The 25,719-nt window shown below is 55.9% G+C and overlaps 9 protein-coding genes across 9 annotated transcripts; 5 read left to right on the plus strand and 4 right to left on the minus strand.

Moving 5' to 3' along the window:
* Nucleotides 1-115: 115 nt before the first annotated feature.
* B0T15DRAFT_4421 (uncharacterized protein) lies at nt 116-2,006 on the minus strand. Its single transcript, XM_062865936.1, has one exon. It carries the CDS (start codon nt 1,883-1,885, stop codon nt 350-352), a length of 1,536 nt encoding a protein of 511 aa, XP_062725273.1. The 5' UTR covers nt 1,886-2,006; the 3' UTR covers nt 116-349.
* A 419-nt stretch (nt 2,007-2,425) lies between these two features.
* Nucleotides 2,426-6,472, plus strand: B0T15DRAFT_424183 (P-loop containing nucleoside triphosphate hydrolase protein). The gene is made up of 3 exons (XM_062865607.1): nt 2,426-3,059; nt 3,120-5,276; nt 5,333-6,472. The coding sequence occupies exons 1-3, from the start codon at nt 2,598-2,600 to the stop codon at nt 6,191-6,193; spliced, it is 3,480 nt and encodes a 1,159-aa protein (XP_062725274.1). The 5' UTR covers nt 2,426-2,597; the 3' UTR covers nt 6,194-6,472.
* A 482-nt stretch (nt 6,473-6,954) lies between these two features.
* Nucleotides 6,955-7,999, plus strand: B0T15DRAFT_4451 (Haloacid dehalogenase-like hydrolase-domain-containing protein). The gene has a single exon (XM_062865947.1). It carries the CDS (start codon nt 7,058-7,060, stop codon nt 7,892-7,894), a length of 837 nt encoding a protein of 278 aa, XP_062725275.1. The 5' UTR covers nt 6,955-7,057; the 3' UTR covers nt 7,895-7,999.
* An 8-nt stretch (nt 8,000-8,007) lies between these two features.
* Nucleotides 8,008-10,760, minus strand: B0T15DRAFT_488224 (uncharacterized protein; the record flags this gene model as incomplete). The annotated part of the gene is made up of 2 exons (XM_062866487.1): nt 8,008-10,353; nt 10,443-10,760. 2 exons carry the CDS (start codon nt 10,758-10,760, stop codon nt 8,008-8,010), a joined length of 2,664 nt encoding a protein of 887 aa, XP_062725276.1.
* Nucleotides 10,761-11,164: 404 nt separating this feature from the next.
* B0T15DRAFT_515651 (Pescadillo N-terminus-domain-containing protein) lies at nt 11,165-13,515 on the minus strand. Its single transcript, XM_062868210.1, has one exon. It carries the CDS (start codon nt 13,449-13,451, stop codon nt 11,451-11,453), a length of 2,001 nt encoding a protein of 666 aa, XP_062725277.1. The 5' UTR covers nt 13,452-13,515; the 3' UTR covers nt 11,165-11,450.
* Nucleotides 13,516-13,676: 161 nt separating this feature from the next.
* Nucleotides 13,677-15,628, plus strand: B0T15DRAFT_424190 (GPI transamidase subunit PIG-U). Its single transcript, XM_062865608.1, has 3 exons — nt 13,677-13,947; nt 14,010-14,277; nt 14,344-15,628. Exons 1-3 carry the CDS (start codon nt 13,785-13,787, stop codon nt 15,197-15,199), a joined length of 1,287 nt encoding a protein of 428 aa, XP_062725278.1. The 5' UTR covers nt 13,677-13,784; the 3' UTR covers nt 15,200-15,628.
* A 1,296-nt stretch (nt 15,629-16,924) lies between these two features.
* B0T15DRAFT_4491 (uncharacterized protein) lies at nt 16,925-18,451 on the plus strand. Its single transcript, XM_062865955.1, has 3 exons — nt 16,925-17,330; nt 17,415-18,304; nt 18,366-18,451. Exons 1-2 carry the CDS (start codon nt 17,093-17,095, stop codon nt 18,167-18,169), a joined length of 993 nt encoding a protein of 330 aa, XP_062725279.1. The 5' UTR covers nt 16,925-17,092; the 3' UTR covers nt 18,170-18,304; nt 18,366-18,451.
* Nucleotides 18,452-20,258: 1,807 nt separating this feature from the next.
* B0T15DRAFT_4531 (uncharacterized protein) lies at nt 20,259-21,209 on the minus strand. Its single transcript, XM_062865956.1, has one exon. It carries the CDS (start codon nt 21,037-21,039, stop codon nt 20,350-20,352), a length of 690 nt encoding a protein of 229 aa, XP_062725280.1. The 5' UTR covers nt 21,040-21,209; the 3' UTR covers nt 20,259-20,349.
* Nucleotides 21,210-24,707: 3,498 nt separating this feature from the next.
* On the plus strand, nt 24,708-25,609 carry B0T15DRAFT_4546 (uncharacterized protein). Its single transcript, XM_062865959.1, has 2 exons — nt 24,708-24,839; nt 24,913-25,609. Exon 2 carries the CDS (start codon nt 24,915-24,917, stop codon nt 25,404-25,406), a length of 492 nt encoding a protein of 163 aa, XP_062725281.1. The 5' UTR covers nt 24,708-24,839; nt 24,913-24,914; the 3' UTR covers nt 25,407-25,609.
* Nucleotides 25,610-25,719: the final 110 nt, after the last annotated feature.

A 25,719-nucleotide genomic window follows, 5' to 3' on the forward strand; every position in this document is an offset into this window, starting at 1 on the left:
CTACCTCAATGGCAGCGAGCAAACGGACCCTCGAGGACTCTCCTATTGGCCCCTATCCGTTTGTCTGCGTAACATCAAGCCCTCAATCGCATCCGCGTCCGACTCTTCACGACTTTGACTCGCCAACATTCACCAAAAACCAACCAGCAACGGAAGAAGAATAACAATATCAGTGTATTCCGCAGCCAGCAATCCCAGAGCCCGGCTGGCGTGATGCTAGCCTGTAGTAATGCGCCCTATGACCCCGGATAATCAAAACTCGAACCCCAGTCCCTCTTTCCCTTTGCAACCCCGTTTGACCCTAAAACCTACTACCTAAACGCCCTGAACCTATCGAGTAAACTCGGCCCTAAAACACCGTAACAGCACTCACATAGCCATTCTTCAACACCTCAAACACCAGTCCGGGAAAGCCATACAGCGTGGTCGTCGAGTCCTCCGCTTTGCCCTTCCCGACACCCGGATTCGTTCCCCCGCTCTCCTCCCACCCGCCGAGCAACTCGCAGCTACTGCCAGGGCTGTCGCCCCAGCCGCGGTTGAGCACCATCCCTCGCTGCTTCTGCCGAGCCTCGGCTTCGGACGGGTAGATTGATTTCCATTCCTCGCGAAGTCGCTCCTCGATCTGTGGGAAGGGCGTCTCGGAGTTTATGACGGCGTCAGGACTGGAATCTGCAGAGGAAGGGCTGAGGTAAATTAGTTCCCAGCGGCAGCGGCGATGCCGGTTGAAGGGGTAGGAGCCGGGAACATTTCCGTGGAGTATTAGCTTGGTGGCCACCAGGCGGTCGGCGGGTGTCCCGGGGATGTATGGATTACCGCCTTGCGACGGCGGCGGCTGGGAGGGGGCAGTGGGCGTCGAGACCAGGACGTCAAATCCGAGATAGAAGTAATTGTAAAAGCATTCGCCTGATACGTTGGCCACCACGCCATCATCGACGGCCTCATCGTCCGAGTCATACTCGTCCGAGGCCTGGTGCGATGACTGGTCTGTGTCTGTCAGATCGTCCTGTCGCTTCAGGTCGCTCCCGCTAGGCTGAGTCATGGTGTTACTAGCAGCCCTAAGCTTGTGAATGTACATGCCCTGGTCGTTTTTGCGGTAGATGGCGTCGGGCGGGCCCAGCTCGGCCACTAGTTGCTGCGGCGTAGTCTCGCCGAGCATGATCGAGAATGAGTTGTTGGTCCATTTTCGCATCAACTGCAGCCGGCCACCGCCGTGAATCTTCACCAGGGAGACCTCGTCCGGACACATGTCCTTGCCCTTGGCAAGAGGCGCAAATGTCTTGATGCTCGGAAGTATCTCCGTCCACATCGTCTGGCGAGCCTGGGCAAAGGAATCGCCGCTGAACACAGCCATGGATTTTGGGACCGCTGTTGAAGGAAGCAGTGATACGACGTCTTTGGAAGACGAGTATTCTTTCTTTTTCAGGGGAAAGGTAAAGGCGACACCTGGGTACGACAGGATATAAATCTCGGCCGCCGCTGCATACTCCCCATCATATGTAGGGCCCAAGAATCGCTGGTAGATATGACGAAACGTCGGGCCGGGTGTAGTGTCAGTAGCGGCTGAGGCCCCTTGACTTGGGCGGACGAGATCCCGCTCCTTGTCATTGGCCGGCCTGAGGAAGATATGGTTTTTGGTGAAGTCGAGCACCTCGATCAGCCTCAGCCGTTGTTCGGGCCCATCGAACCGCATCCGAACTCCGTTTGCTGGTAGGCCAATGGTGACCGGCTGCTTCACCGGGTCTTTGGGGTCGTAAAAGACCTCGATATTCGGGAACCGTTGAGGCTCGGCCTTGATACGGGTCAAAATATCGTGCAGGGAGGCGCCGAGCACAAGAAAGCCCAGGGCCCGCCCGGGATGTAGCTGAGCTGAGAACAGCGACGACATGGCAAATGGTGTCAGATCTGATGGTCGGCGATTATATGTGCAAATACCTGCGGAAGTTGTTGGATATACTGTATCTATGGGTTCTGCCTTCCGAGATGGCTATCGGTCGCGAGAACCTGCTGGGTAGTCTCTTTTGGTGCTGACTCTGTTAGTCTGTTTGCGGTTGTTGCAGTAGCACAAGGGAAGTCATAGAATTTTGTTAGGCTGAGTGCAAGAACGCCTGGAAGCTGGAGGCAAAAAGGTTAATAAGGTGACCAATGACCGAGCGACCGCTTGGACACAACGCACAGACAGGCAGTCACGGGCCTCTCCTGATGGTGTCGCTGGGACGTCATCTGCCACGTTGGGGATGGAGGGGCAGCCTGGTGGGTCTGAAGCTGTCAGTGTCAGGCTCTCAGCCCCTCCACCTCCCAAACGGGAAGATACCTCATGTGGGGCACTCAGATCGTTGCCACGGCAATCGCAATTTGCGACCTTGCATTGTTTTGTGTCGCGCGCCTGCTGAATTGGCCCTGCATGTCCCCACTCTGGGCCGTGACACCACACGCCAATCCATGTCCCTCCACTGCCTACCTTTGCAAATCGAGGCAAAGCGTGCCCAAAGACCCATCGTTGGATTTCCCCAACTCACCTTTTACGAGTGCCGACTTAGTAGCGTTCCAATTCAACGAACAAACACAGCAGTTATCAAGACATAGGCGACCCGCTCCTGATGGAGCGCAGACACGGTTCGATGGCGCCGCCTGCGCGGCCTGGCGTTGGAGGGCGGTCTAGCATTCGGCCCCCGGTACGCAATACAGCTGCGACATCGAGGGCCGGAGGCACTCGAGTATCGCGGCTGGCGCGAGCGGCCTCACCAGCAGAGTCGCTTATGTCAGTCGCGACCTCGGCCACAGCAGGCGCCAAGCGCAAGGAACGCGACTTTGATCCCGACGACGGCGGCGAGGCTACGAACATCAACGTCGTCGTGCGATGCCGCGGTCGGAACGAGCGGGAAGTCAAGGAGAACAGCGCGGTGGTGGTGAGGACCGAGGCGACCAGAGGCAAGGTGGTAGACCTATCCATGGGGCCGAACGCGGTCAGCAACAAAACATATACCTTCGATCATGTCTTCTCTCAAGCCGCCGACCAGGGCATGATCTTTGAGGATGTGGTGAGGCCTGTTCTGGACGAGGTAAGCAGCATGATGAGGGCATTTGGAGATCGCATTTGGAGATCGCGCTGACGGGAACAGATGCTGTCCGGCTACAACTGCACCATCTTCGCCTACGGGCAGACGGGCACCGGCAAAACATATACCATGTCAGGCGACTTGACCGAGACGATGGGAATGCTGTCCGATAATGCCGGCATCATTCCCCGGGTGCTCAAGGCTCTCTTCGACAAGCTTGAGCTCGACGAGAAGGAAAATTCGGTCCGGTGTTCCTTCATTGAGCTGTACAACGAGGAGCTACGAGATTTGCTCGCTCCAGACGAAAACGCAAAGCTCAAAATCTATGACGATACATCACGGAAGGGCCACTCCACTACCATGGTGCAAGGGATGGAGGAAAGATACATTCAGAATGCTAGCGACGGTCTCAAATGGCTCAGAGAAGGCAGCGTGAAACGCCAGGTGGCGGCTACGAAGTGCAACGATCTGAGCAGCAGGAGCCATACAGTCTTTACGATCACGGTCTACACGAAACACAAGACGGAGAACGGGGAGGATTTTCTCATGCTGGGCAAGCTGAACCTGGTTGACCTGGCTGGCAGCGAAAACATCCAGCGCTCAGGGGCGGAGAACAAGCGGGCGGCCGAGGCCGGGTTGATCAACAAGAGCTTGCTCACCCTCGGGCGTGTCATCAATGCCCTGGTCGACCGCAGTGCGCATATTCCCTACAGAGAGTCGAAACTTACTCGGTTGCTGCAAGACTCGCTAGGCGGTCGGACAAAGACGTGCATAATTGCGACGATATCCCCTGCCAAGAGCAATCTCGAAGAGACCATCTCGACGCTAGATTACGCCTTTCGGGCCAAGAACATCCGCAACAAGCCACAGCTCAATGCGCTGACCAGCAAGAAGATGCTATTGCGGGACTTCACCATCGAGATCGAGCGTCTCAAGGCCGAGCTGATCGCCACGCGGCAACGGAACGGCGTCTACCTGTCGAACGACATGTACGAGGAATTGACGGTGCAAAACGAATCACGCCGCATCTTGACCGAGGAGCAGGCGGCGAAGATCGAGACCCTCGAGGCCAACCTCAAGAACAAGGTGCAGGAACTCTTGTCGCTGACGTCGAACTTCATGGGGCTCAAGAAGGAACACGAGGGGACGCTCGTCCAGTTCGACGAGACCAAGGAGCTTCTGGACCAGACCGAGATGGTGCTAGCGGCGACCAAGAAGTCCCTTGCCGAGGAAACCCACATTCGCAGGGCTCATCAGGCAACAGAACAGAAGCTGGCCGACCTCGGCGAGAACCTGCTCTGTACGCTGGCAAGGACAATTGGCGACATCGATGGCCTCCATGCAAAGAACCAGCGCAAGTCCGATCTGCACAATGTGAACCGGAGTACGTGGACCACATCGCAAGGCCACGTCGCCGACATCACCGAGCTTGTTGAGGGCCGCATCGAGGAGTTCCGCCAGGATCAAGAGGAGCATATCTCCAGCATCTCACAACGTATGCAGACGTTTGTGAAGGAGGAGCTGGAAAAGCTCTCGTCCACGCAGGCGTTCCTCGATGAGAACCTAGCGCGATTTGGCGAATCGAGGACGCAGCTGTTGGAACAGCAGGAACGGTCCAAGCAGGACATGGACACGGTGCTGGAAGAAATCAAGGTTGTTCGGGACAACGTGAAACAGCGCGTGGGCGAGAGCCTCCAGGCCATAACTGCGGCCGCCGAGCGGATTGCCGGCGATGTGTTGAGCGAGCTGAGCACATTTCACAATGAGCTCCACACGTCATACAACTCACTAGGGAAGGACTTCAAATCGCTCTTTGAGGATATGCTGCGTCACATCCGCTCCCAGAAGGCCGAGTCTGATAGGCTCAGACAGGAGCTGGAAGAGGCCAGCAAGGCCATCATAGAGTCGAACCAGTCGGTCTCTGCGAGGATACAAGAGGTGCTCGACGAAGAGCGGGCACAAACAGCAGCAGAGCGGCAAGCGCTGCTCTCGCAAATAACAAGGCTCATCAACTCGCAGGCCGAACTGCAAGAGTCCCGCTTAGCGGACAAGGCGGCCATTATCCAGGAGGCAATCCTGGACTCGAACAAGACGTTCGAGGGAACCGTGATTGAGTATTCCGCAGGCATGGACGCTTGGGGGGAGAGAGACAGCAAGCTGTTGGAGGATGTCGCCGGATCCAGAGATGCACTGAAGGCCAGGCTCAAAGACGACTGGACTGTAGGTTCCGTTCCCTACAGCGGCTTATTCGTGGTAATGATCGCTGACATATGCAGACCGCAAACAAACACAGCACCTCGATCCAGACGACAACCAAATCAGTCCACGCAGAGACAGTGCGAATCGTGGAGGAGCAGGTGCAGGACCTCGACGTCCAGATGCAGGACCTCGACAACTTCGTGTCTCGCGCCCAGTCGCAAAACGCCACTCTCCACGACCGGCACGCCGCATCCGTGCAGAGTCTAAATGCTACCGTCGAGCAGTCATTCTCCAATATATCAGGCCATTTCAAAGAGACATTCGACCGAGTGCAGACCCTTGGCGAGGAGATGGATGCCGATGCCAATAATCTGCAGGAAGCTCTCGCGCCGCTCGACGAAAACATCTGCCGGCCGCTGGCCGAGCTGAGGGACGACATCCAGAACACGGACATGCACGAGTACGAACCCACCGGTGAGACCCCGGAGAAGATCCAGTACCAGTATCCCACGCAACTGCCCCGCACCGGCGCCCACGAGAACCTGATCGCCGCTATGCGGGACTGTTCGCCAACGCCGAGCAAACCGAGTACCCCCGTCGTCCTGCCAGACATCAGCTTGACACCAGCCAGGTCGCCGACGCGGCCAAGCAGCTCCGGCAGCCACCACTCCGAGGGCGGCAAGAGCGTGCTAAGCATGAGCATGAGCCTGCGCGAGGTCAATGCCAACATGACGACGGGCCAGGTGCTGTGCGACCCATCGCCCCCTGTCTTCTCGCCTCCACCCGCCGCCAATAACCCGGCGTTGAAGCCGAACACTCGGAGTCGGCTGTCGCGGCTGTCCAAGAAGGTCGTGGGTGTTGTGGCAGAAGGGCCGGAGAACGTGCCGCCGCCGGCACTGCGGAGTTCGACTAGGAGGAAAAGCCCACGGTTGCATTAAGGCGTCTTTTTCACTGAGTCGCGTTCGCTTTGTTGGAGTTTTTCATTTGTTCGGACGGACGTGACGAACGGAGTTGATGTGCTTATTACTGTTGGGAAGCCATGGTATGTTTTGTTTTGGCGGAGGGAGGCAGGCAGTTGTCTAGGATGTAGGGTTACTGAGCACCGATACCCATACGGTTCAGGTTGGAGGTTTTCCTTTTGATTCAATGAAGTGTGTATAGGAAGTCTATTATGATACGACAACTTCAGGCTATTGTTTATTGATTGGGTCACTTTGTCCATCCTTCCCACCGCTCCCTAGCGAGTGATAATTGAAGGTCGCTGTTCCGTGATAACTTGCTGAAATAGTTTCATACAAACTACTACCGCGGAACTCCAAGCGGAGATAAGATAAATTTAGAGTATCCACCTATTTCGGCAGACTCCACCTACTGTGCCGAGTGAGTCGTTCGGGCAGACTCGCCGGTTGCGTTTTGAGGCAAGCGCGCCGGAGCACAACGTAACGGCCGCAGCGGGACCGCCGGGCCGGGGGTTAGCCGCTTTGATCGCCGATGGTGTGCTCCGAGAGGGGTCCCCTCGCACATAGAGGGGTTGTTGAGTGGACTTTGGAACTTGATTGGATTCCTTCCAGTTGATACTACCGTTATGTGCATGCATGTAACTCCAAGGGCTCGCACGAAGGTGAACTCGAGAAGTATAACATCACCTCCCTCCTTTCTCACTTGTCTGTACAGTACAGCATCACCACTTCCAATCCCCCACTTTCCATCCCACGCCTCTCAAAACCACAACTTGGACCACCCTCGTCCTCTGAAAAAAAAAAAACACACCTTCACTCCCCCCCCACACACAAACTGTAAACATGTCTTCCCACCCAGACCTCACCACGTTCCGAGCCCTCTCCTTCGACTGCTACGGCACGCTGATAGACTGGGAATCCGGACTGGCCTCCGACCTCTCCCCGCTCATCAGCCTCCTCCCACCATCCCACCCGTGGCACGCCAACCCCCTGCTCGCCGTGCAGCGCTTCAACGACCACTCGGAGCACCTGTGGCTGACGCAGCCGAAGCTCGCCTACGACGCCAACCTGCGCGAATCCTTCCGGCTGCTGGCGCAGGAACAACAAGGCGTCATCGCCGCCGCCGACCTAAACTTGAAGAGTGGCGTGCTGCAGCAACTGGACGGCAGCGTAGGCGACGGGCCCGGCCGATGGCCCGCGTTCGCCGACACGGTGGACGGCTTGCGCCGGCTGGGGCGGCACTACCGGCTCGTCATCCTGAGCAACGTCAACGAGGCCAACATCACGCGCGCCGTGGCCGGCCCGCTGGCGGGTGCCCGGTTCGACGCCGTGTACACGGCCGAGGCGATCGGGAGCTACAAGCCGAGCCACGAGAATTTCCGGTATCTGTTTGCGGGCGTCAAGCGGGAGTTCGGCGTCGACCATGAGAAAGGGGAGTTGCTGCATGTTGCGAGGAGCTTGACGGCGGACCATGTCCCCGCGAAGGAGATCGGGTTGAGGAGTGTGTGGATTGCGAGGGGAGGGGATAAGCCTGAGGGTTATGGCACGGGAGGTGATTATGAGAAGTTGAAGGCAGAGGGGAAGCTGGCGTTTGAGTGGAAGTTCCAAACGATTGGGGAGTTTGCGGATGAGGTGGAGAGGCAGTTCGCTGCGAAGAAGGAGAGCCGCAAGGGCGAGTGAACCGCTGCGGCCGCAATTTTCTTTTCTCCGTAAATGGCGAGGTATGAACTGTATGTATGTACTTGTACCTTGGCTGAGTTTGACAGCAAGGGCTTCGCGCCAGAGACGCCAAATCAAAGTTCTTCTGGTCCATCTCTGGTTCCCTTCCGTGACCGATGGCGTCCTACCTGCGTGTCGGCCGTTCGCCACCCCCTCCTAAATTTGATGGGCTTCAGAAACCCGTCCAGGTGCGCCCCACCGTGCATCTCGTCCATACTGTCCTCTCCCTCTTCTGCGACATTAGCTACGCTTTTCCCGTGCACCGTCTGCATATGCCGCTTGAAGTTTGTCACCTTACTGAAACCGTCAACAGCCCTTGGGCAATGCGAGAAGTGGCAGAAATAGACAGCTCCGGGCGTGGTTGACCGGCTGCCCTGCTTTGATGAAGTGTCCAGCTCGGTAAGCTCCGGTTCTGTCAAGTAGTCTGCTGCCTGTTCCTTATGCAGCTCGCGGACGTGCCTCTTAAGGTGTGACCACTTCTTGAACGAACGCGTGGCCCTCGGGCAGTCCGGAATGGGACAAAGTAGGTTTGCCGGCGCCGGCGTGGCTAACTGGCCGCGTTGCCTTGGTACCTCTTCCGGCTCTGTAAGCTCCAGTTCTGTAGAGCCCGCTACATGTCCTTTCCCATGCACCGTCCGAATATGCCTCACAACTTTCGCCCACCTCTGAAACGATTTAGAGCCTCTTGGACAGCCGGGAACGGGACACGCCCGGAGTCCATGAGCGCCTGACCGGTCGAGGTCCCTCAACGTTTTCTCCAGCTCTATCGGCGTCAGTTGTATAAAGCCTCCCGTCTGGCTTGTCTGGCTTGTCTGGCTTTCATGCACGGTCCGGATGTGCTTGTCAAGAGCGGTCCGCGTTTTGAACGCGCGCGTGGCCCTCGAGCAGCCAGGGTAGGAGCACACCAGGGCTGCCGCCGTTTCTGAGCGGCCACCACGCCGAGTCTGCGGCTCTGGTTCTGGCGAGGCTGGCGCGTGTCCCTTGTGCACAGTCTGCATGTGCCTCTCAAGGTTCCATCGCTTTTTGAACCCATGCATGGCCCTTGGACAGCCCGGATGGGGACACAACAAGCCTGTTGCTGGCGTAGCTGACCGGCTGGCGCGTGGTGTCTGTGGGGTCGGCTCAGGCGACATCTCTTCGGGAAGTCGGACACTAGAATAGCGGCTAATCGTGCGGGTCTGGGCCAGCTCAGCCTCGGACTCATCATCGTCTTCGTCTGAGGATGGAGGAAGGGCTGCTCCGGGCACATACCGCACCGTCTCTAGCTCGACTTGGCCGCTAGCAGCAGACCGCTCGTGCAGCGTATGCAGCGTCATCTCTTCCCTGAAAAGCGTGGAACATCGTTGAGCGGCGCGGGCGATGACTGACGGCGAAAATCCGGCCAGTGCAGCGGCACCCAGCACGTCACGCCAGTCTCGCAGGCCCCATCGCCCGAGAAGCTTCTCCCTGTTTGTTGATGAAGCGCTAGAGCTTCGAGATCCGGATTTCCGTGACAAGGAGCTTCTAACGGAGCTCGCCCGCGACTCCGCCAGCGAAGGGAGTGATGACTGCCGTCCTCTGCCAAGACTCCTGCTCCTGCTCCTGCTCCTGCTCTGGCTCCGGCTGCGCTCGTCCTCCCCGGAACCTGGCGTATCCGTCAAGAAGGGATTCCTCCTGTGGTTTTCTTTCGCCAGCCTGACCGTCATCTCCTGCTCTGTTTCTCCCTCGAGGGGTACGTTCACCTTCCTAGGCCTGCCGCCCCTATTTTTCCGTGGCGCCGGCGACTTTTCCGGTGACACTGACGGCCGGATGGACATCTCCTCAGACTCTGTCTCGTCCTCGTCACTAGCAGAGGACTCCGAGATGTTTCCGAGGCCTGCGGCGCGCTGGTTATGCAGGATCATGAGCGTGTGGTCAAGCTTCTCCATTATCCGCCTCGCTGCTGGGCGAAGCAGCATGTAGGACCGGTCATCATCCGCCGAGAAGACAGGCGTAAAAGTAGGCGATGCTCCTCTGCGCCTTCTCTTCCTTGGTCTCCTGTGTGACGCATCCGTCTCCGCCTCCGTTTCGTCGTCCACAGCACTAGTCGCAGCGGTGTCTGACGCATCCGTCTCGCCTTGAGCAGCAGTAGCATCAGCATCTCCCTGCTCGACAGACGGCAGGGCTTGCTCATCCTCGGCCGTCTGCTGCAGATCCCTTTTCCGGAATTTCTCCTTGGCACGCCGCAGAATCGTCGCCGAAATCTCCTCCTCCAAGTTCACCCCCGCAAACGTCTGCGTCTCCTCCCGCCGCAGGGTAAACGGCTCATTGACGTCAATCGTCCTGGGCATTAACCCATCGTCCGGGACCTCGTCGGCCCTCATGGGCCACGCAGTCCACGCCTTGTCGAGCTTCCATGGCCTTTGCCCATCTTCACCTTCTCCATCCCCGTCTTCATCATCCTACATCATCATTTTCTTTTGTCAGCCCAATTCCCACCACAACGACCGTCCCCCTCCCCATCCCCATTTTAAAAGCAACGAAAACTCACCCCATCATAATCAAGATTGACATTGACATCGTCAGCAACCATAGGCCCAACCCGAAACCCCCTCCTCAGCCCGTAGGCGTTGTACAAATGCACAGCCAGGTCCTCCTTCCGCGCATTCTCCAGCGCCGTCCACGTGGCGCGATCGAGCTCGGTCCACTTCCTCCACGTCTCCGGGTGGCCACGCCAGCGGTTGGGACGGGTCTCGTGCAGGTCCTCCGAGTCGAGCGAGTCGACGTCGACATCAATGTCGTCCATGTCCATGCCCATGTCCATATCCATCCTGTCCGGATTCATCTCCACCTCTACTTTGCCGTCCATGCTTGGAAGTCAAGGTTGGTTGCGTCGCATGTCATATCCTGGTCCTCAAATCTGCAGCTTTGGGTTGAGAGCTGTGTGGGTGGGAGATGGCGTTTTTTGATGAACGTTGGTGAACAGCTTCCCGAAAAGGGTTGAGACTGATAGGTGAGGTCTCAGTGAGGTTCAGGAATGTGAGTGGAAATGTGAATTTGGGTGGATTGGGGATATCGTCTAATACAGCAAAGTTACAGATAGTGATCTTTATTGAAACCGACGATGTACCGGGTATTTGCGTATGGGATGGATGGTATTGAAAGAGAAATGTGAAAAGTGCATGGACGGTCTTCATGAGACGCATTCAACCCTAACCCTTGAAGAACACGAGACATCCCAACACCGACATTCAGGAATTCAATGCGCAAATGGTTGAAAGTACACGTATGAGCAGCGCATATCATCTATGGGATGGTATTGGGATTTGTCGGGGGTCTGACGGAGTCAAAAGTCGGCTGCCAGATATAGTAGTTATGCGATGAAAGGGCGTAATGTCTGTACTGAATCCCTCAGGAGGTCGAACATACCTCGAGAATGTACAAAATATATCGTTCCTCTAGAAGCAACTGTTCAGTGAAACAACCCGTTCACCCGGACAACTGGAAACCTTCAATGGTATCTCATTATGACGTACGCAGACCTTATAAAACAACACCACTACGCCTTCTTCTCTTTCTCCAGTCTCCTCCTCTTTTGCTGCAACTTCATATCCTCCGCACTCTTCTTGTTGTTCGTGTACTGCATCTGCTCAAACAGCTTGCGCTTCTTCTTGCTGAGCATGCCCTTGGCCCGCTCTAGGTCCTCGGCCTCCTGCCGCTTCTTGCGCTCGAGGGCCTTCTTCGCCTCCAGCTTCGCCTTGGTCTTGGCATCCACCTTCTTGTTATTGCCTGGAACCGACTTGCCCGAGATTTCGGCTTCGAGCTCGCGCTGCCGCTGCAGTGTCGCAGACTCTTCCGCCTCCTCGGACTCTTCCTCCTCATATTCCTCTTCCTCAGAAAACCCGCCAAAGTCGCCGTCTTCTCCCTCCTCTTCTTCCTCGTCCTCTACTTCGGAAGCAACGTCCATGTCGTTCTCCACTTCAGATCCCTCGCCCTCCTGGTTTGCGTCCTCCAGCTCAGCCTCAATGGCCTCGCCTTCTGTCTGTTGCTCCTCCAGAGGAATGGTAGGATCATACTGGCCCTGTGTGGGCTTGACGAATGGGCTGAGATGCGGTGGCAGCGCCGCCCCGGGCGCATAGAGTTCAGGGCTCTTCAGCTCTTCATCGTTGACGCTATCCCACACCCACTGAGGCTGCACATACACCCGCCCAGGATATCGGTGGTTCGGTCCGAGCTTCTGCGCCGTTTGGTTATCCTCGCCGTCGCCCTCACCGCTCATCGCGGCCCGTACCACCGGCCTGTCCACGATCTGGTGTGTGATGGACGGGTCGGACTCGTCTGTCGTGAAGGCGCCCTCACCAAGGACCGAGTCCCAGCCTATCCTCTTGCAGCCAAACGCGCGGAGAATAAACTCCAGCGGCTGGCGAGGCGTCTCACGGGAGAGATAGAAAGTAAACTTGGAAAAAAGCTGCGAGGGGTCGCTGCTGCTGTCTGATGGTTGCGGCAGAACGTCACCACCGGGGGCCACGGGCTCAAATTTGTCAATTGCGTCGCTGGGCTTGTCCTCTCCGTCTGCTTCGCCAGCCGGGCTCTCATCGTCCGCCTTCTCGCCATTTGACTCGTCCCTCAGCTGTTGCACCAGCTTGTCCACCTGGGCCTGAACCTTGGGATCGGGGCCATGCTCCGCCTCACCGTTTGTGATGGCTTTGGTCTCGCCGTTTGTCGCAAGGTTTGCACCCTCGAGAGAGAAAGCGCCGAGCTCGGCACCCTGGTCGTCCTTGAGCTGGTCGAACTTGGGCGGGTATTTCAGGCCGACGGACGTGTACAGCCTGTAGTTGACGAAACCGAGCAGCGTCATGTAGAACTCGACAAAGGTCCCCATGATCCGGAAGTCGATGTCTCCAACGATCCTCTGGTTGAACTTGTACGGCACCAGCCACAGGATATCCTCGCCCTGGATGTTTGCCTGGTAGTATATCCCCTTGATCGACAGGAACGACTTGCGGAGACTGTGAGAGACAATGAGGTAGTGTTGGAACTCGAGGCAAAGGCGCTCGCAGCGGGCGATCATCTTGGCAGGCACGGCCGTGGTAGACGGGAGGTTGGCGAAGAGGAAGAGCATCGACAAGCAGTCGTCCAGGTCGCGCAGGGCGTCGATGAAGGTCGGGTAGCGCTCGCGGATAACGTGGTTGAGCGTGTAGCGCGGCTTGCCCGTCTTCTCGGGGTGCGCAGCATTGCGCTCGAGACGTGCGGCGTCCGAGACATCGCCGCGGCCGAGGGCGCGGGAGATCTTCTTCTCGAGGACCTTCTGCTCGCGGAACTTCTGCAGCAGCGGCTCGTGCAGAAGGTACTGGATGTCCTTGGTGTAGTAGAAGGTGGTGGAGGCGGTGGCTGACTTGGACACCTTCTTGCGGTTCCTGGGCTCGCGCGGGTAGATGCCCTTCCAGATGCACAGCTTGCGGAAGTCGGGCAGGCTGATCTGCAGCTTCTTGATCGCCTGTGTGCGTGTAATGTAGTTCTTGGCCTGGCCGGCCTGGCCCCTCTTCTTAATCTTGCCCATTGTGCTTCAATCGCAAGTGTTGGCGGGCGGCGGCTGCTGGAGCTCAACCCTCTGCAAAGTTGTCAACTGGCGGGGCCAATCTCGATCGAAGCTTGAACTTTTGGATTTTTTATCTGGTAACTTTTTCATGCCATTCCTCACCGCTCTTATTGATAAGATTAGATTAGCGCTCCCCAAAATCTCCACTGTCCCTGCCAAGACCACTGGCATGCCTGGCAGCTGTGGGGATAACCTGCAGCTGCCTCAATGGTTTGCTGACACGAGCGCGAAACTGCATCCCGAAATTTGGCATCTTCATCTCTTTCCATGTCCCCGGGCATGGCGCATTGAGCGATGGACGGCGCCAAGGCAACCCCGGGGCGGGCGGTCGGGGCGGTGGACTTGTATGTCAGCGCTGCCGCCCTGCGGCTTGCCATCCTCGCTCTGCTTCCCGGCCTCCCGGTTCTGTTAACGGGCCGTGTCGAGATCTCGACTCCCGTGACCAGCTTCAAACGCTGTCCGTCCTCCTCCCTAGAGTTCCTATCCTTTGCCTTTGCTCCCATGCTAACTCGGTCGCAGTGCAGGAAGGCCTCTTTCTATACAACCATAATGTCTCCCCATACGACGGTGGGGTTTACCATCAGGCGCCCCTTTTCCTCCCGCTCTTCTCTCTGCTCCCCAGCTTTTTGACTTTCCCCATCTTTACCTACCTGCTCTACATCGCCGTCGACTTGCTGAGCGCCAATGCGCTATGGAGAATCGCGGAGTCGGGCGAGGCAGGATCTTCGGCTCGCTTTACCTCCGCGCGTCGAGAGAAGCGCTGGAGCGGCTTTGTCATCGCTGCCCTGTACGTTTGTCGTCCCACGTACACCAGCCACTTCCATCTTCTCTGTGTATACTGACTAGTCGTAAGCTTTCTGTTTAACCCCTTCACAGTAGCGACGTGCATCGGGCGATCCACAAGCGTCTTTACGACCTGTGCCATCCTCCATGCGATCGCCAAGGCTGTGTCGGGCTCCCCGTTCGGTGCCATGGTCGCCCTATCCTTTGCCAGCTACCTCTCCATGTACCCCCTGCTGCTCCTGCCGCCACTCATTCTCCTCTGCTACGACCGGCAGCGCCCCGAGCGGGCTACAAAATCCGGTCTCAAATTCTCCGCCACATGCGTCTCCGTCGTCGCCGGTGTCTTGGCGCTCCTCTTTCAGATGTCCTACCTTATTACGGGCTCGTGGGAGTTTCTTCCATCCACGTACGGCGTACAGCTGACCCTCTCCGACCTGACGCCCAACGTCGGCTTGTGGTGGTACTTCTTCATCGAGATGTTTGACTCCTTCCGCTCCTTCTTCCTGGCCGTCTTCTGGCTGCACCTGTCGAGCTACGTCGGTGCTTTGACACTGCGCATCCGTCGCCAGCCGCTAGTCGTGCTCACGCTGCTGCTCGGCATCTTCGCCATCTTCAAGCCGTACCCGAGCATCAGCGACACCTCGCTCTTCTTGGCCATGGTGCCGCTCTACCGGCATGTCTTCCCGCTGATGCGCTACACGTTTGTGATTGCAGCGGTGATCATGTATGCCACCTTCCTCGGGCCGGCGTTCTATCATCTGTGGATCTATGCCGGTAGCGGCAACGCCAACTTCTTCTATGCCATCACGCTGGTCTGGGGTCTCGGCCAGAGTCTGTTGGTATGCGACTTGATGTTCGCGGTGTTGAGAGACGAGTGGGAGGTGGAGCGGCCAGAGATGGTGGGCAAAGAGATCAGGCAGATATAGAGTTAATGTCGAGAGGGCCCTGTGCCCATGCTTGGACGTCGAGCAATCCATAGCGGCCTTGCTTGGAGCCTAGTGGACATGAGGGCGGTTGTCAGTGGCAGGGAGTGAACTCTCGTGTCCTCTGATGGTTCGGATGCTCTCGAGCAAATGAAATCTTGCCGATTGACCCGAGCTAATCTGTTCACTGAGGGGCGAGACAAAGCAATCGGGTTCAAGCTACCTAGATACCCACAGCTGAAGTCAGACATCCATCCATGTTAAGTCGAATCTGAACACTTGAAGTGGTTTGACAGATGTATATGGCGCGAGTGCGGAGGTCCTGAATAAAGCATTTACGCAGGCAGATGCAAGAAGGTATATCTATTCACAGCATTGGTCCAACAATGCCATCTATGATCGTCCAAAAGCACTAAATAGATAAGTCCGTAGCTTACGCTGAATTTTCTATGTGCGTGCTGATGACACAGAGCTGCGGAGGCAATGTGAGAAGGGTCTAGGTTCAGTGGACTTAGTTCTACTGACTTGTGTGGTGGTGGGAGGCTTGACTCCGCGGCTTACTAATGGGAAGGAGGCAGTCATTTAGAATTAGATATAGGTAGCCTTCAACCGATACGGGAGTAGGTATGAAGGACGTTTTCTCATCAGAGTAAGCTACCGCTCTAAGGAGGATGCCCCTAGCTACCTTATTCAAGCAACCTACCAACTCGGCGGTGCACCATCTCATCACCGCCTTCACCGTAAGGCATTACATGTGTAACTGGGGCGTTGGCCCAATGGGATTCAATTTTTTGAAGCTGCTCCTCATCCATGGGCAGGATGCGCTTGTGGTTGTAGTGCTGGGCTTCACTATCTTCAACAGTCTGGGTAGAACCTCAAAGAAGGGATGGAGGAAACGTTCAGATCGTGTTTACTCTGCGGATCTCTGAGATCTGGTTTGACACCAAAGTGCCTGGACGTGGAAGTTACTTGTATGCGCGTCTAAGCCGTTCGGTGAAGGTACTAGTGTATTTGCTTACAGAGTATAGGTTATCAGGACAATGAAACAGTTGTGACCATGAGATTTGAGAGGCTACCCGGGATGCAGACTGCGTGCTATACTGGACATGAGCTAGAAGACGTGACAACGTCCAGGACTGGCTATTGTATCTACCTTACCTTTGGCACATCTGTAGATTGAGACGATACCTTCTCATATAAGGCGATCTGTTGCCTAGGGATGGAAACAGCTTCCTATAAGTAGGTTGACTCATGGTCAAGCTCGCGGAACGTCAACTACTCTATTTAATCTCCCAATCGTCAGCATAGTTCCTTACCTGCCGCTCCTAGGCGGTCGACGACGGTAGTATACCTTATTAGCTCCTAATACCTCGCTTTCCCGTTCAGCATGTGTCTTATTCGCCCCCGATGCTAAAGGAGGCTTACATATGCTCGTGTTTGGGACTTCTTGTTATATTTCGCTCAACACAGTTCCTGTGTTATCTAGTTATACTTCCTACCGTACTATAAGCAGGCAGCTTTGTCAGTTCCAAACCTGGGTTTCCTTCTGCAGGTCCTGACAGTGAATCCGCGATAGCAACGTGGTGGACTTCGGCTGTCCTGAGCTATCTTGCTCCGAAAGTTATGCTAAGGGATGTGAAGTGCGGTGTAGTAATTGGATGCATCTCCACTGATCAGTCAAGATCACAACCCTCAGGTTGTGTGTTTATTCACCCATCACGAGACGGCTCGGATTGTAAGTGCTTTCCCGGCGACGTCATGTCAGCCCGACAGTGCTTTCCGTGCACGGTGAGCTGCCGCCCCACAGGCATTTAACTTCATGCTAGTGTTCTCTCATTCACCGAAAGTGACTTTGTCCTCGCACTTCCCCTGCTGTCCCATCGGAGAACCACCATCATGGCGCCAATACGTCGCTATCTCAGGATCACTAAGTACTCGGTCCTCGAATGCCGCATCTACCTGGACAACCCCGCACTGGCCCAGTCTTGGCTGCTCAACCCGCGCGATCCCATCCTGCCCAAGGTCATCGAGAGCGTGCGCCCCCTGGTCCTGCCAAAATTGCGTGAGGAGAAGGAGCGCGAACGGAGCAAGAAGAAGAACAAGAAACGGAGCATCAAGGATGTGGTCGTCGAAGGTGTGTACGACTCCTATGATTCGAGTCTCATCAGACCGCTGCCGAGTCACTCGCATCCTGGTCGATCATGCTGAGCAACCCCAGATGACTTCGAGGTGTCGATCTTCCTTACCGAGACCGACACGCGGCACTCGCTCCTGCACAAGCAGAAGCTGCTCCGCGACAAGGTGCAGACAAGGCTTACGTCAAATTCATCCAAGCTGATGGGCGCATCCCGCGAGAAGCCCATTGATGTGGAAGGCCAGTTCCCGCAGGGAGCCGGGGATGCTGACGTGCCGATACTCCGTGAGGAAGACGAGGATCAAGGCATCGTCAACTTGGCCGAGATTCCCGCGATAGAGGATGAAACGGCCGCAGACCAGGAACCCACCAATAGGAGGCCCAAGAGACGACGCCGAGGGCTGACCAGCCCCCTTGATGAGCAGGGCGATGGTGGCAGCAATGTGGAAGCGACTGCTACGGAGTCGTCGGCCGACGAGCTGTTTGTGACCGATGAAGCAAGCGATGAAGCGAGTGGCGAGAGTGATGCTGCAATGGGCCAGCCCCCACCAAAGCGCCGGAGGGAGAAGGCGGCCGCTGTCGGCGACACGGCAGACCGCGGCGAAAAGAAAAAGATGACCCTGGATATCTCCTACGAGGGCTTCGCCATTTACGGACGCGTGCTGTGCCTCGTGGTCAAGCGGCGCGACAACAGCGGAAGCAGAGGCGGCGGTTCATCAGCCGTCCCGCCCAGCGGCCGACCCCAAACCAACCGGCCTGGCGGCCAGGCCATGATGGAGAACTGGATTGCCTCCACACAGCTTCCCGACACAGATGCGGGAGACACGGACGCTCTCTGACGGCGGGCCAAGGTGCGGCTTGCCGCCAACGCGGGGAAGAGGCAGTGGAGGATATGCCGGGCCACGGCGCTGAGATCGTTACCTACTGCGCCGTCTCTTGGCTGTGTTCGATCAGCAGCAGCTTGATGTCATAGTGTACGTACAGACTCGGTACATGGACGGCAAAGAAGCGTGAACTTTTGACAGATCATCACAGCTTGACAAGACTGGGGATAACCTACCCCGCAGAGATTGTTTCAGTTTCTCGCTTGCGACTGCTGCAACGGGATGGGGCCATGATCATCTCTGGAGTCTGGACGGAGGATGGGCCCAATCCGTCCTACATACGTACTCCGTACGAATTGCGCCGGGTTCGTGGGACTGCATCATACTGATTTTAACCAGTTAAAAGCATGCGGATTTTCCCGCCCTTGCCGGACTCTGAGGATCGCCTGCAGTTTGGTTTGAGAGCGACGCATTTTGTACACCTAGGATCCGGATATGGTCGTGAATTGGGGCTACCACTAGCGCTATCACATCCGTCACATCCGTCCAAGTTGGAATCGCCGGCCCATGTCCTGTCGATCTTGCGCCCAGGCGGTTAAGAGCGTGACACGCCACAACCCCAGCCTGTCACTCGAACGGCAAGACGTTGCGTATGTACGCTACTGCGAGGCACCCGTTCCGCTGTGCCGAAGCCGCCGCGATATGGCTTCATCAATGTCGCACCACAAGACTTGGTATGAGGTCAGCTGGTTGCGCCTTGATGACCATCCCTTGACGGACCGGTGTCTCTGGGCTTCCATCAGACCATTTCCTGCGCGACCGCATCGCCTTTGAGCTTGGAAACTTTGATATTGATCGAGCATTCAGCCGGAAGGCTTCGCCAGCTCGGGTGTGTCCGCCCAGTTCCCGGATAACCAGAAATAGCATGCCGTTGACATGCGATTCAGCATACCCGGTCAAACGCATTGAAACCCCATTGCGCCCCCACGTGTCGACTCTCTAATTCAGCCGAGACCTCGCATCGGCTTCGGCTGAAGGTAACTGAAGGGTTGCGACGCACGGAGCGCTCCGTAACCAAATCGGCTTTCCCCTTTGGCAGTCAATGTTATCGCGAGCTTACATATAATAGTGTAACTTATGTAGATACGACACCTCTCGTAATTGCAAAAAGGGGTCCAACGAATTGCAAGTGCCCTGTGTCCGTGCGTCGCCTCGAACTCTGGGGTGACAGTGGGCCGCAGCAAATGCTGCTCTCCTTGCCAGTGCCTGAATCAACCACAACTAGCGCAAGGCTTGTTGGTTACTATTTATTACAACCTTTTACGTGCCTTTCTCAACCTCTCCCTTTCCGGCCTCCCTTGCAGCAAACCCCTCTGGATCGCGGACCTCGCCTTGCCGGTAGTGGCGTGTCGGACGCCCTTAGAGTCTGGTCCAAATCAGCTCATTGAGTGATTGCATAGCTCCAAACCCTCGTCCAATTTGCGGCAACACCGGTCCTCACCATCAATTTGTCCTCAGGTTGGCTGACTTGCACATCCATGCGTCCACCTGCATCTACCAAGTACCTTTAAGCCATTTCCACGTGGTGGGCAAGGATGGCGCCACTCAGCTTTTGATGGGGACCTCGGCTTTACCCCTGGTTTCAGGACTTTCGATCGGCAACTGCTTGCTCCCATTGGTCAAGGAGCGGGACGTCTTATCACGGTACCGAAAGATCCGCCGACTGCGAGAGAAACGAGGATACCCGAGCTGAAACGCCTGGAGAGATCAATGTGAGCGGGTAACGGACGCTAAGAGCCCTTTTTTTGCTGGGCTTTTCTGCTCTTTTGCTCTTCTCCTTCTGCGTTCGAGCATGTGAATGCGCTTCCGCTCTCGGTCCACTATGATTTCCGGACCGCCGCGCCCTTGTTGGGGAAGAATGGCTCTGTGAATGGACCTTTTACGGATCCCGATAGCCGAAGTGGTCGCTGGGCTCTAGCCTTCACTTTTTTTATGTTTTTCTGTCTCTTTTTTTCCTCATGTTTTTCTGTCCCTTTTTTTATTTATTTATTTATTTAATTTTTTTTTTCCCGTATCGCCTTGTCCGATGACGAAACCATCACCCCCGAGAACAGAAGAGCGGACACGAGGGACAAGCGGGGCCCCCCGGTGTCCCTGCACTGCCCACCTGTGCCTGCTGACCGCAGATGAGTTTATTATTGTGGTAAGCTCGTGCCGGTGGGGACTGGAACAATAAGGCTGTGGATGACGCCCATGCCTGAGCCCGGCAACGTGGTTATCGAATCATCTTTCAGCTGGGATTGACGCACAGCATGCCGCAGCATGTACGGTACCGCGTCAGCTGCATCTCTATACGTTCTTTCGAACGGAGAGGGTACTTGTAACACACCGCTTTGTATTCCGCCGGCAGTTTGGGAACGCGGGCTCGGGCATTCTGTCACGGGTTCCAGCCGCCGCTTCCTTCCTCCCAAGGCCCTGCGACATTCCAGGGATAAGATAATTCCGATACCGGGCGGTAAACCGGCGGTGTGATGGTGGTCGTGGTGGTGTTTGAATGGTACTCCGTTTGGGCAGGCATCGTGGCCTTCTAGAAGCTTTCGAAGGCTGGGGCGCCGGAGATGTTGTGGATCGATGGACCAATGCCCTCGCCAGGCTGGCCTGTCGGGCAAACGGTGCTGCCCTGAAGCTGGAAGAGCCAAGACAAAAGTGGGTGTGGCACACCTCCGGAGCTTTTGGTCAGATGACCGATTTCTCTGACAGAACCTCGTGGCGCTGCGATCGGGCAGAGATGGAGCCCACCCCGGAGAGGTTTTTTCAACATCCTCCGTACAATCGACCTCACCGCCTCGTATGACCGGGGAATAAGATCGAGTGAACAAGGACATCCGTGGTTGACAGAGACAAACTCTGCTGAGCCCAACAGTTAGCCGCACTTGTTTTTTTGCCAAGGTCTTTGCGCGAACCACGACGGAACGGTTTCGCTGGATTCCAGGGATGGCATTGGTTCCAAGCTGCCGGGTCAGGTCGACGCCGCACGGCCGTGGACAGTGTCCGTTGCTGGAACGCTTGCCCTTCCGTTTTGCAGCCTCCCGCTCGAGTGCTGAGCTTGCTGCTGAGTGAGATTCGGGTTACATTTGCATTTTGTGACCTGCAGGTGCTGATTAGCTGGGTGTGCAGTGTAATACCCAAATCCTTCGGGAACTGTATCCGACAAGAGCTCGTGTATCCTCTCGTTATCATCTACCTTATTAGACTCACCACGCAATCCAACTACACTTGGAGATAAAGGACTTGGGGTCTTTAGGCGAGGACATACATGGCTCATGAGGTAGTTCTGTCTGCTGACACCGTCAGTAGCGCATAGATACATACCTTGCCTATAATATACACTATACAGCGGCTAATCAGGGCTTTGCCTAGCCTCTCGTGCTCCAGCCTTGGACACCCAATTATTCGGTTGCCGGTTGTGTCTGCAACATCAGCACACCATCTTACAAAGCTTCTGGTTATATCCGTACTGTGCCACCTTCAGCACCCGCCTTCGCCGCTGGGGTGCAGACACGTTATCGCAGCGTAAGTGATGCCAAAAATATGGTCTCGATTTAAGAAACATGTTTGAGTAAACGCTAGCGACTGCAGTTGTCATTGTCGTGATTGTGACGCTCTAGCGTTTAAGCGCGGCAAAATCACTCCGAGTAACCTTCACCTAAGCGCTGATGACACGGCGGCTGGAGTAGTAGCCACGGTGCTGCCGCGATATGTGACTAGGCAGTCATGTTTTTGATATCGACGATGAAAAAAATATGCCATTGATACGGCAGTTGTCACTAGTAAGGTACAGTTACGGCCATATTTTGAGGTTCAATCTGAATATACCCCGAGTAGTCATATGTGACATGTCACATTTGTCGCTTGGAAGGGCTCATCCTCACGATCCTCCGGGATTTACAATTCAACCTGCTCACAGCCAACGTGATCTGTCCGGATTTGACTATCGAAACCTGTAGTTACTGTGTAAGTGCCCAACGCATGCGCATATGAGTCATGAGGTGAGTTTGGCGTCCATCAGAAACGTGGGGGAGCGGGGATCACGTTGCGGCCTGGGCGCTAACCGTGACGTTACTGCACTCGGAGGCGGCATCAACGCACCATCGTTGGGTATCATGGACTCCTGCGCACCCATTCTGTCATGCCGATCTTGAAAGCATCTCGTCACAAATCTTGTTGAGACATCTGATGACTTTCTTTTGCGCCTCTCTTAAGTGCGGGGAAAGCATGCACCGTGACTGCAGACTGCTACTACTCCGTGTAGGTATCGTACCAACCCTCATGATAATCAGCCAGCTGGGTCTCACCCGCTCAGGTATTTGTACGTGTGCCAAGGCCTTCCGTGAGGTGCACATCTCTCGGGCGACCAATCAAGATTCTGCCTCCCGCACCTGTTCCAGAGCCAAAGCAGTGCAGCCTACAGAGGAGCAGGCTGGCGAAGGAGGTCGCTGGGTGGTGGGCAACCATCAAACAACCTGGAAGATGGTGGGATGGAAAACGATGGATGGGGACTTTCACAACCGGTCCAACGGAGCTGCCCGAGGATAAACGCCGATGGGCAACAGGGCTGGATGCCAGTCTTCGGACAATTGGTGCTTTGCACGCAGCCGTGCACGGGAAGGTCGGCTTCTCCGGCGCAAGAATAAAACCGGGCGAGGGTATTTCCACTTTGGGTGAGTGACAACTGAAATAACCAATGACCGTATGCGGAGAGTCAACGGCACCTCAACTACCTATCGTGATTGGCCTCCCCGCGAGTTTGAGAAAAACAAAGGACCTACCTACAAGGTAGATGATGCGATCGGGTTCCTTGCGACCAGCGTTACAATTAAGATCTGTCATCAGTGATCATGATAACTAAGGTACCCAGCTGTGTAATCTGTATGCTAGGTAGTTTGATTGTCGCAAGCCACATTCTCAAGAAGACGTGGCCCATGGTTAGGTGGGATACGAGGGCAGGGATTGTTTGTGAGAAAGGGTCACAGAAGAGGCCGGCTGACCTTCGGAAGGACCTGCATCGGCCGCTGACCAGATTCCCGATCCGAGCGTGCCGTGTCAACCCAGTGCTTTGACCAAGGTACACGAGAGGTGTTCTCTGAAACAGCATGAGAGATTTGTCAGGGCAAGTCGTTGTTTTCAAACCGGTGCTGCGAAAGAAAAGAACTCAGCCCACAGACCACCATCCGCTCCGGAAATTGCCAGCGCTCCTGAGAATTTGTTACTGACATCGCGGCCCCTGACTTCCATGAATGCGGCCAACAGTCACACAACACTTGGCTCTTCGCTCCGGTCATGGTCCACTTCCCCTGGAAACCCCCAAGGAAATTTACTCGCGCACAATTGTCAGTGATTGAGAAAAAGTGCGAACTTTGTTGAAATTGCCTGTGGGGTTGAGGAACTCGCAGAAGCCTCAGAAGGCTTCGACCTGAGTCCATCGTCCCCACACTCCAAATGTTAAATTTGCATTTGCCTCGATCGTCCTCAGCTCGCTGTGCGCCGTTTTGGACAGAACAAGAACGGAGACATCCCTGGGCGCTGCCAGCCCCGTCCTCCACACAACGGGCGCTTCCGTTTGCATCGGGTCAGCGTCTGATTTTCCATGTGCATTGGAGATGCCCAACAAGGTGGTCGCGAATCGGCCGCTCTTGAATTCGGATGAAGCCTGTTAATGCAGACCCCAAGAGCAAACGGGATAACGGATGGGTCGGCGGGCCAAAAAAAAAAAAAAAAAGGCGACCGCCAGGCGGGTTTCTTGCTGGCAGCGATGCCCTGGAGTGAAGCCGACCGCTCTTTCCCAGCCGAGTGATTGCTCAAAGAATGTGATTTCACGGCGTACAGATGTGGCATGCCAGTGTACTGTAACACATGTTGTGTCTCCCGAGCCAGGGGCGGGCAGCATTAGCGACGACAGGGATAACCCAGGTCCTGATGCAGCGTTTCATTTCGTTACGGTGATTGAAAGCCCGGCGATTGTGTCGGTTGTCGCCAAGCCGTGGCTGCGTCACCGCAAAGTCGATCTCCGCCAGAGTCAAAGTACTTAGCCCTTGGCTTGCGCAACCTAGGCTTGGCAGTAGGCCCAGGCAGATGACGTGGAATCGATGGATTTCAAATGTACCGCCGGCTCCGAGCTGTGTACTGAGAACTTCAAGTCGCGCTGGTACCTGGAGCCCCACAAGTCCATGATCGCAGCCCTGTCGGTGAGCTTGCTCCTTTCTGCCCTTGGCCTTGGACGAGCAATTTGCAAGTTGTCAGTCGCGGCTCCCTACATAAGGCAGCCTTTCCCACCCTCCCCGCCTTCGTCGCGACTCTCAAAGCATTCTCGATCACCAGGAAGACAAGAAGACAGCCCAGCACAACATCAAGAGAACTAAGCGTTTCTCTACGGACTACTTTATCACGATCATATCCCGGGCTTTCTACCTGCCTACCACCCCAGCTATCCATCACCAGTAGCTTCGCCCTCACCACGACACCCATCACCACATACGTCGATCCAACCGTCAGCCATGATGCCTGAGCAGAGACCGTCTCAACTTCCTCCCTGCCCTGGCCCTCCGCCGAGCCGGCCTTTGCCTCCTGTGCCAAAGAGAGGCTAAGGCTGAAGGGTTTCGCGACCTCTTTTCTTCGGATTCGACATGTGTGTCATGTTTCATCACTTTGGTCGCTACGCCCTGCGGACGTTTACTCGATTGCCGTTCCACGTCGTGGAGTCATGATAACCCACATGGGCATGCGACAACTCTCCAGCTACGGCCTCGTGCTGTATTTCTTCCGGAGCCAACGCCCCGAGAGGCACGCCATTGCGCTTCTGTATGCCTTGAAGCCGCAGACTTTGGACGCATCACAAGCCCCCAGTACCTCGACACGGCCACGCGGGTGTTACCCTCGCATGCTAATTGGCCGACGCGGCCTAAGAAGCTTTGCGCTCCTCAACCTCGCAGCATGCTGTGCATGCCTGGACAGATTGCCCTCGCATCGCACCAATCCGCATCGCTGTTTCACCACTGGAGTCATTCACACACCATCGCCGCCACTTCCATGGTTTCGCGGGATGCACTTTCGAGAGCCGGCTCAGCAATCTCGATTCTCACCTTCGACTTCCAACCTAATCAGCGCGAACATTACGGGCGCATTCTCACCCCTGTACCACCACGGGGGATACGGACATTTTAATCCACGGCTTTGCTTCTTTTTCTTGATTTGAGCAACGATATCGGTATTGAGTGTTACGACGTTTCGGCACATCTGGGTTTTTTATAGAGAGGGTTTCACCTGTATCACTACACTATGAGCATTGGGAACGGCGTCATATGATACCAACGGGGCTGAGACTCCGCAGGACGCTGATTTCATGAGGATAACGGGAGTTTCTAGGTGATGCGTCGGGCGCGGGCGGGTTGTTGCCGAGTCGGGCTTCAGGGGAATGGAGGGAATTCGGCTTGGGCGAATTGGACTCTCATTGCAGCAGAATATTAGCTCTAGGCATAATAATCCAGGCTGTCATGACTCATGGGTTC

The sequence above is a fragment of the Chaetomium strumarium genome (assembly GCF_033439665.1).
Source record: "Chaetomium strumarium strain CBS 333.67 chromosome Unknown B0T15scaffold_1, whole genome shotgun sequence".
NCBI classification, from domain to species: Eukaryota; Fungi; Ascomycota; class Sordariomycetes; order Sordariales; family Chaetomiaceae; genus Chaetomium; species Chaetomium strumarium.

Bases quoted from the DNA above. Each gene is read 5' to 3' on its own strand.
- B0T15DRAFT_4421 (XM_062865936.1), bottom strand. From the start codon at position 1,885: ATGTCGTCGCTGTTCTCAGCTCAGCTACATCCCGGGCGGGCCCTGGGC.
- B0T15DRAFT_424183 (XM_062865607.1), top strand. From the start codon at position 2,598: ATGGAGCGCAGACACGGTTCGATGGCGCCGCCTGCGCGGCCTGGCGTT. The intron at 3,060-3,119 runs GTAAGCAGCATG...TGACGGGAACAG, and splicing joins TGAGGCCTGTTCTGGACGAG to ATGCTGTCCGGCTACAACTG. The intron at 5,277-5,332 runs GTAGGTTCCGTT...TGACATATGCAG, and splicing joins GGCTCAAAGACGACTGGACT to ACCGCAAACAAACACAGCAC.
- B0T15DRAFT_4451 (XM_062865947.1), top strand. From the start codon at position 7,058: ATGTCTTCCCACCCAGACCTCACCACGTTCCGAGCCCTCTCCTTCGAC.
- B0T15DRAFT_515651 (XM_062868210.1), bottom strand. From the start codon at position 13,451: ATGGGCAAGATTAAGAAGAGGGGCCAGGCCGGCCAGGCCAAGAACTAC.
- B0T15DRAFT_424190 (XM_062865608.1), top strand. From the start codon at position 13,785: ATGGACGGCGCCAAGGCAACCCCGGGGCGGGCGGTCGGGGCGGTGGAC. The intron at 13,948-14,009 runs GTCCGTCCTCCT...ACTCGGTCGCAG, and splicing joins CGTGACCAGCTTCAAACGCT to TGCAGGAAGGCCTCTTTCTA. The intron at 14,278-14,343 runs GTACGTTTGTCG...ACTAGTCGTAAG, and splicing joins GGCTTTGTCATCGCTGCCCT to CTTTCTGTTTAACCCCTTCA.
- B0T15DRAFT_4491 (XM_062865955.1), top strand. From the start codon at position 17,093: ATGGCGCCAATACGTCGCTATCTCAGGATCACTAAGTACTCGGTCCTC. The intron at 17,331-17,414 runs GTGTGTACGACT...GAGCAACCCCAG, and splicing joins CAAGGATGTGGTCGTCGAAG to ATGACTTCGAGGTGTCGATC.
- B0T15DRAFT_4531 (XM_062865956.1), bottom strand. From the start codon at position 21,039: ATGTCCTTGTTCACTCGATCTTATTCCCCGGTCATACGAGGCGGTGAG.
- B0T15DRAFT_4546 (XM_062865959.1), top strand. From the start codon at position 24,915: ATGATAACCCACATGGGCATGCGACAACTCTCCAGCTACGGCCTCGTG.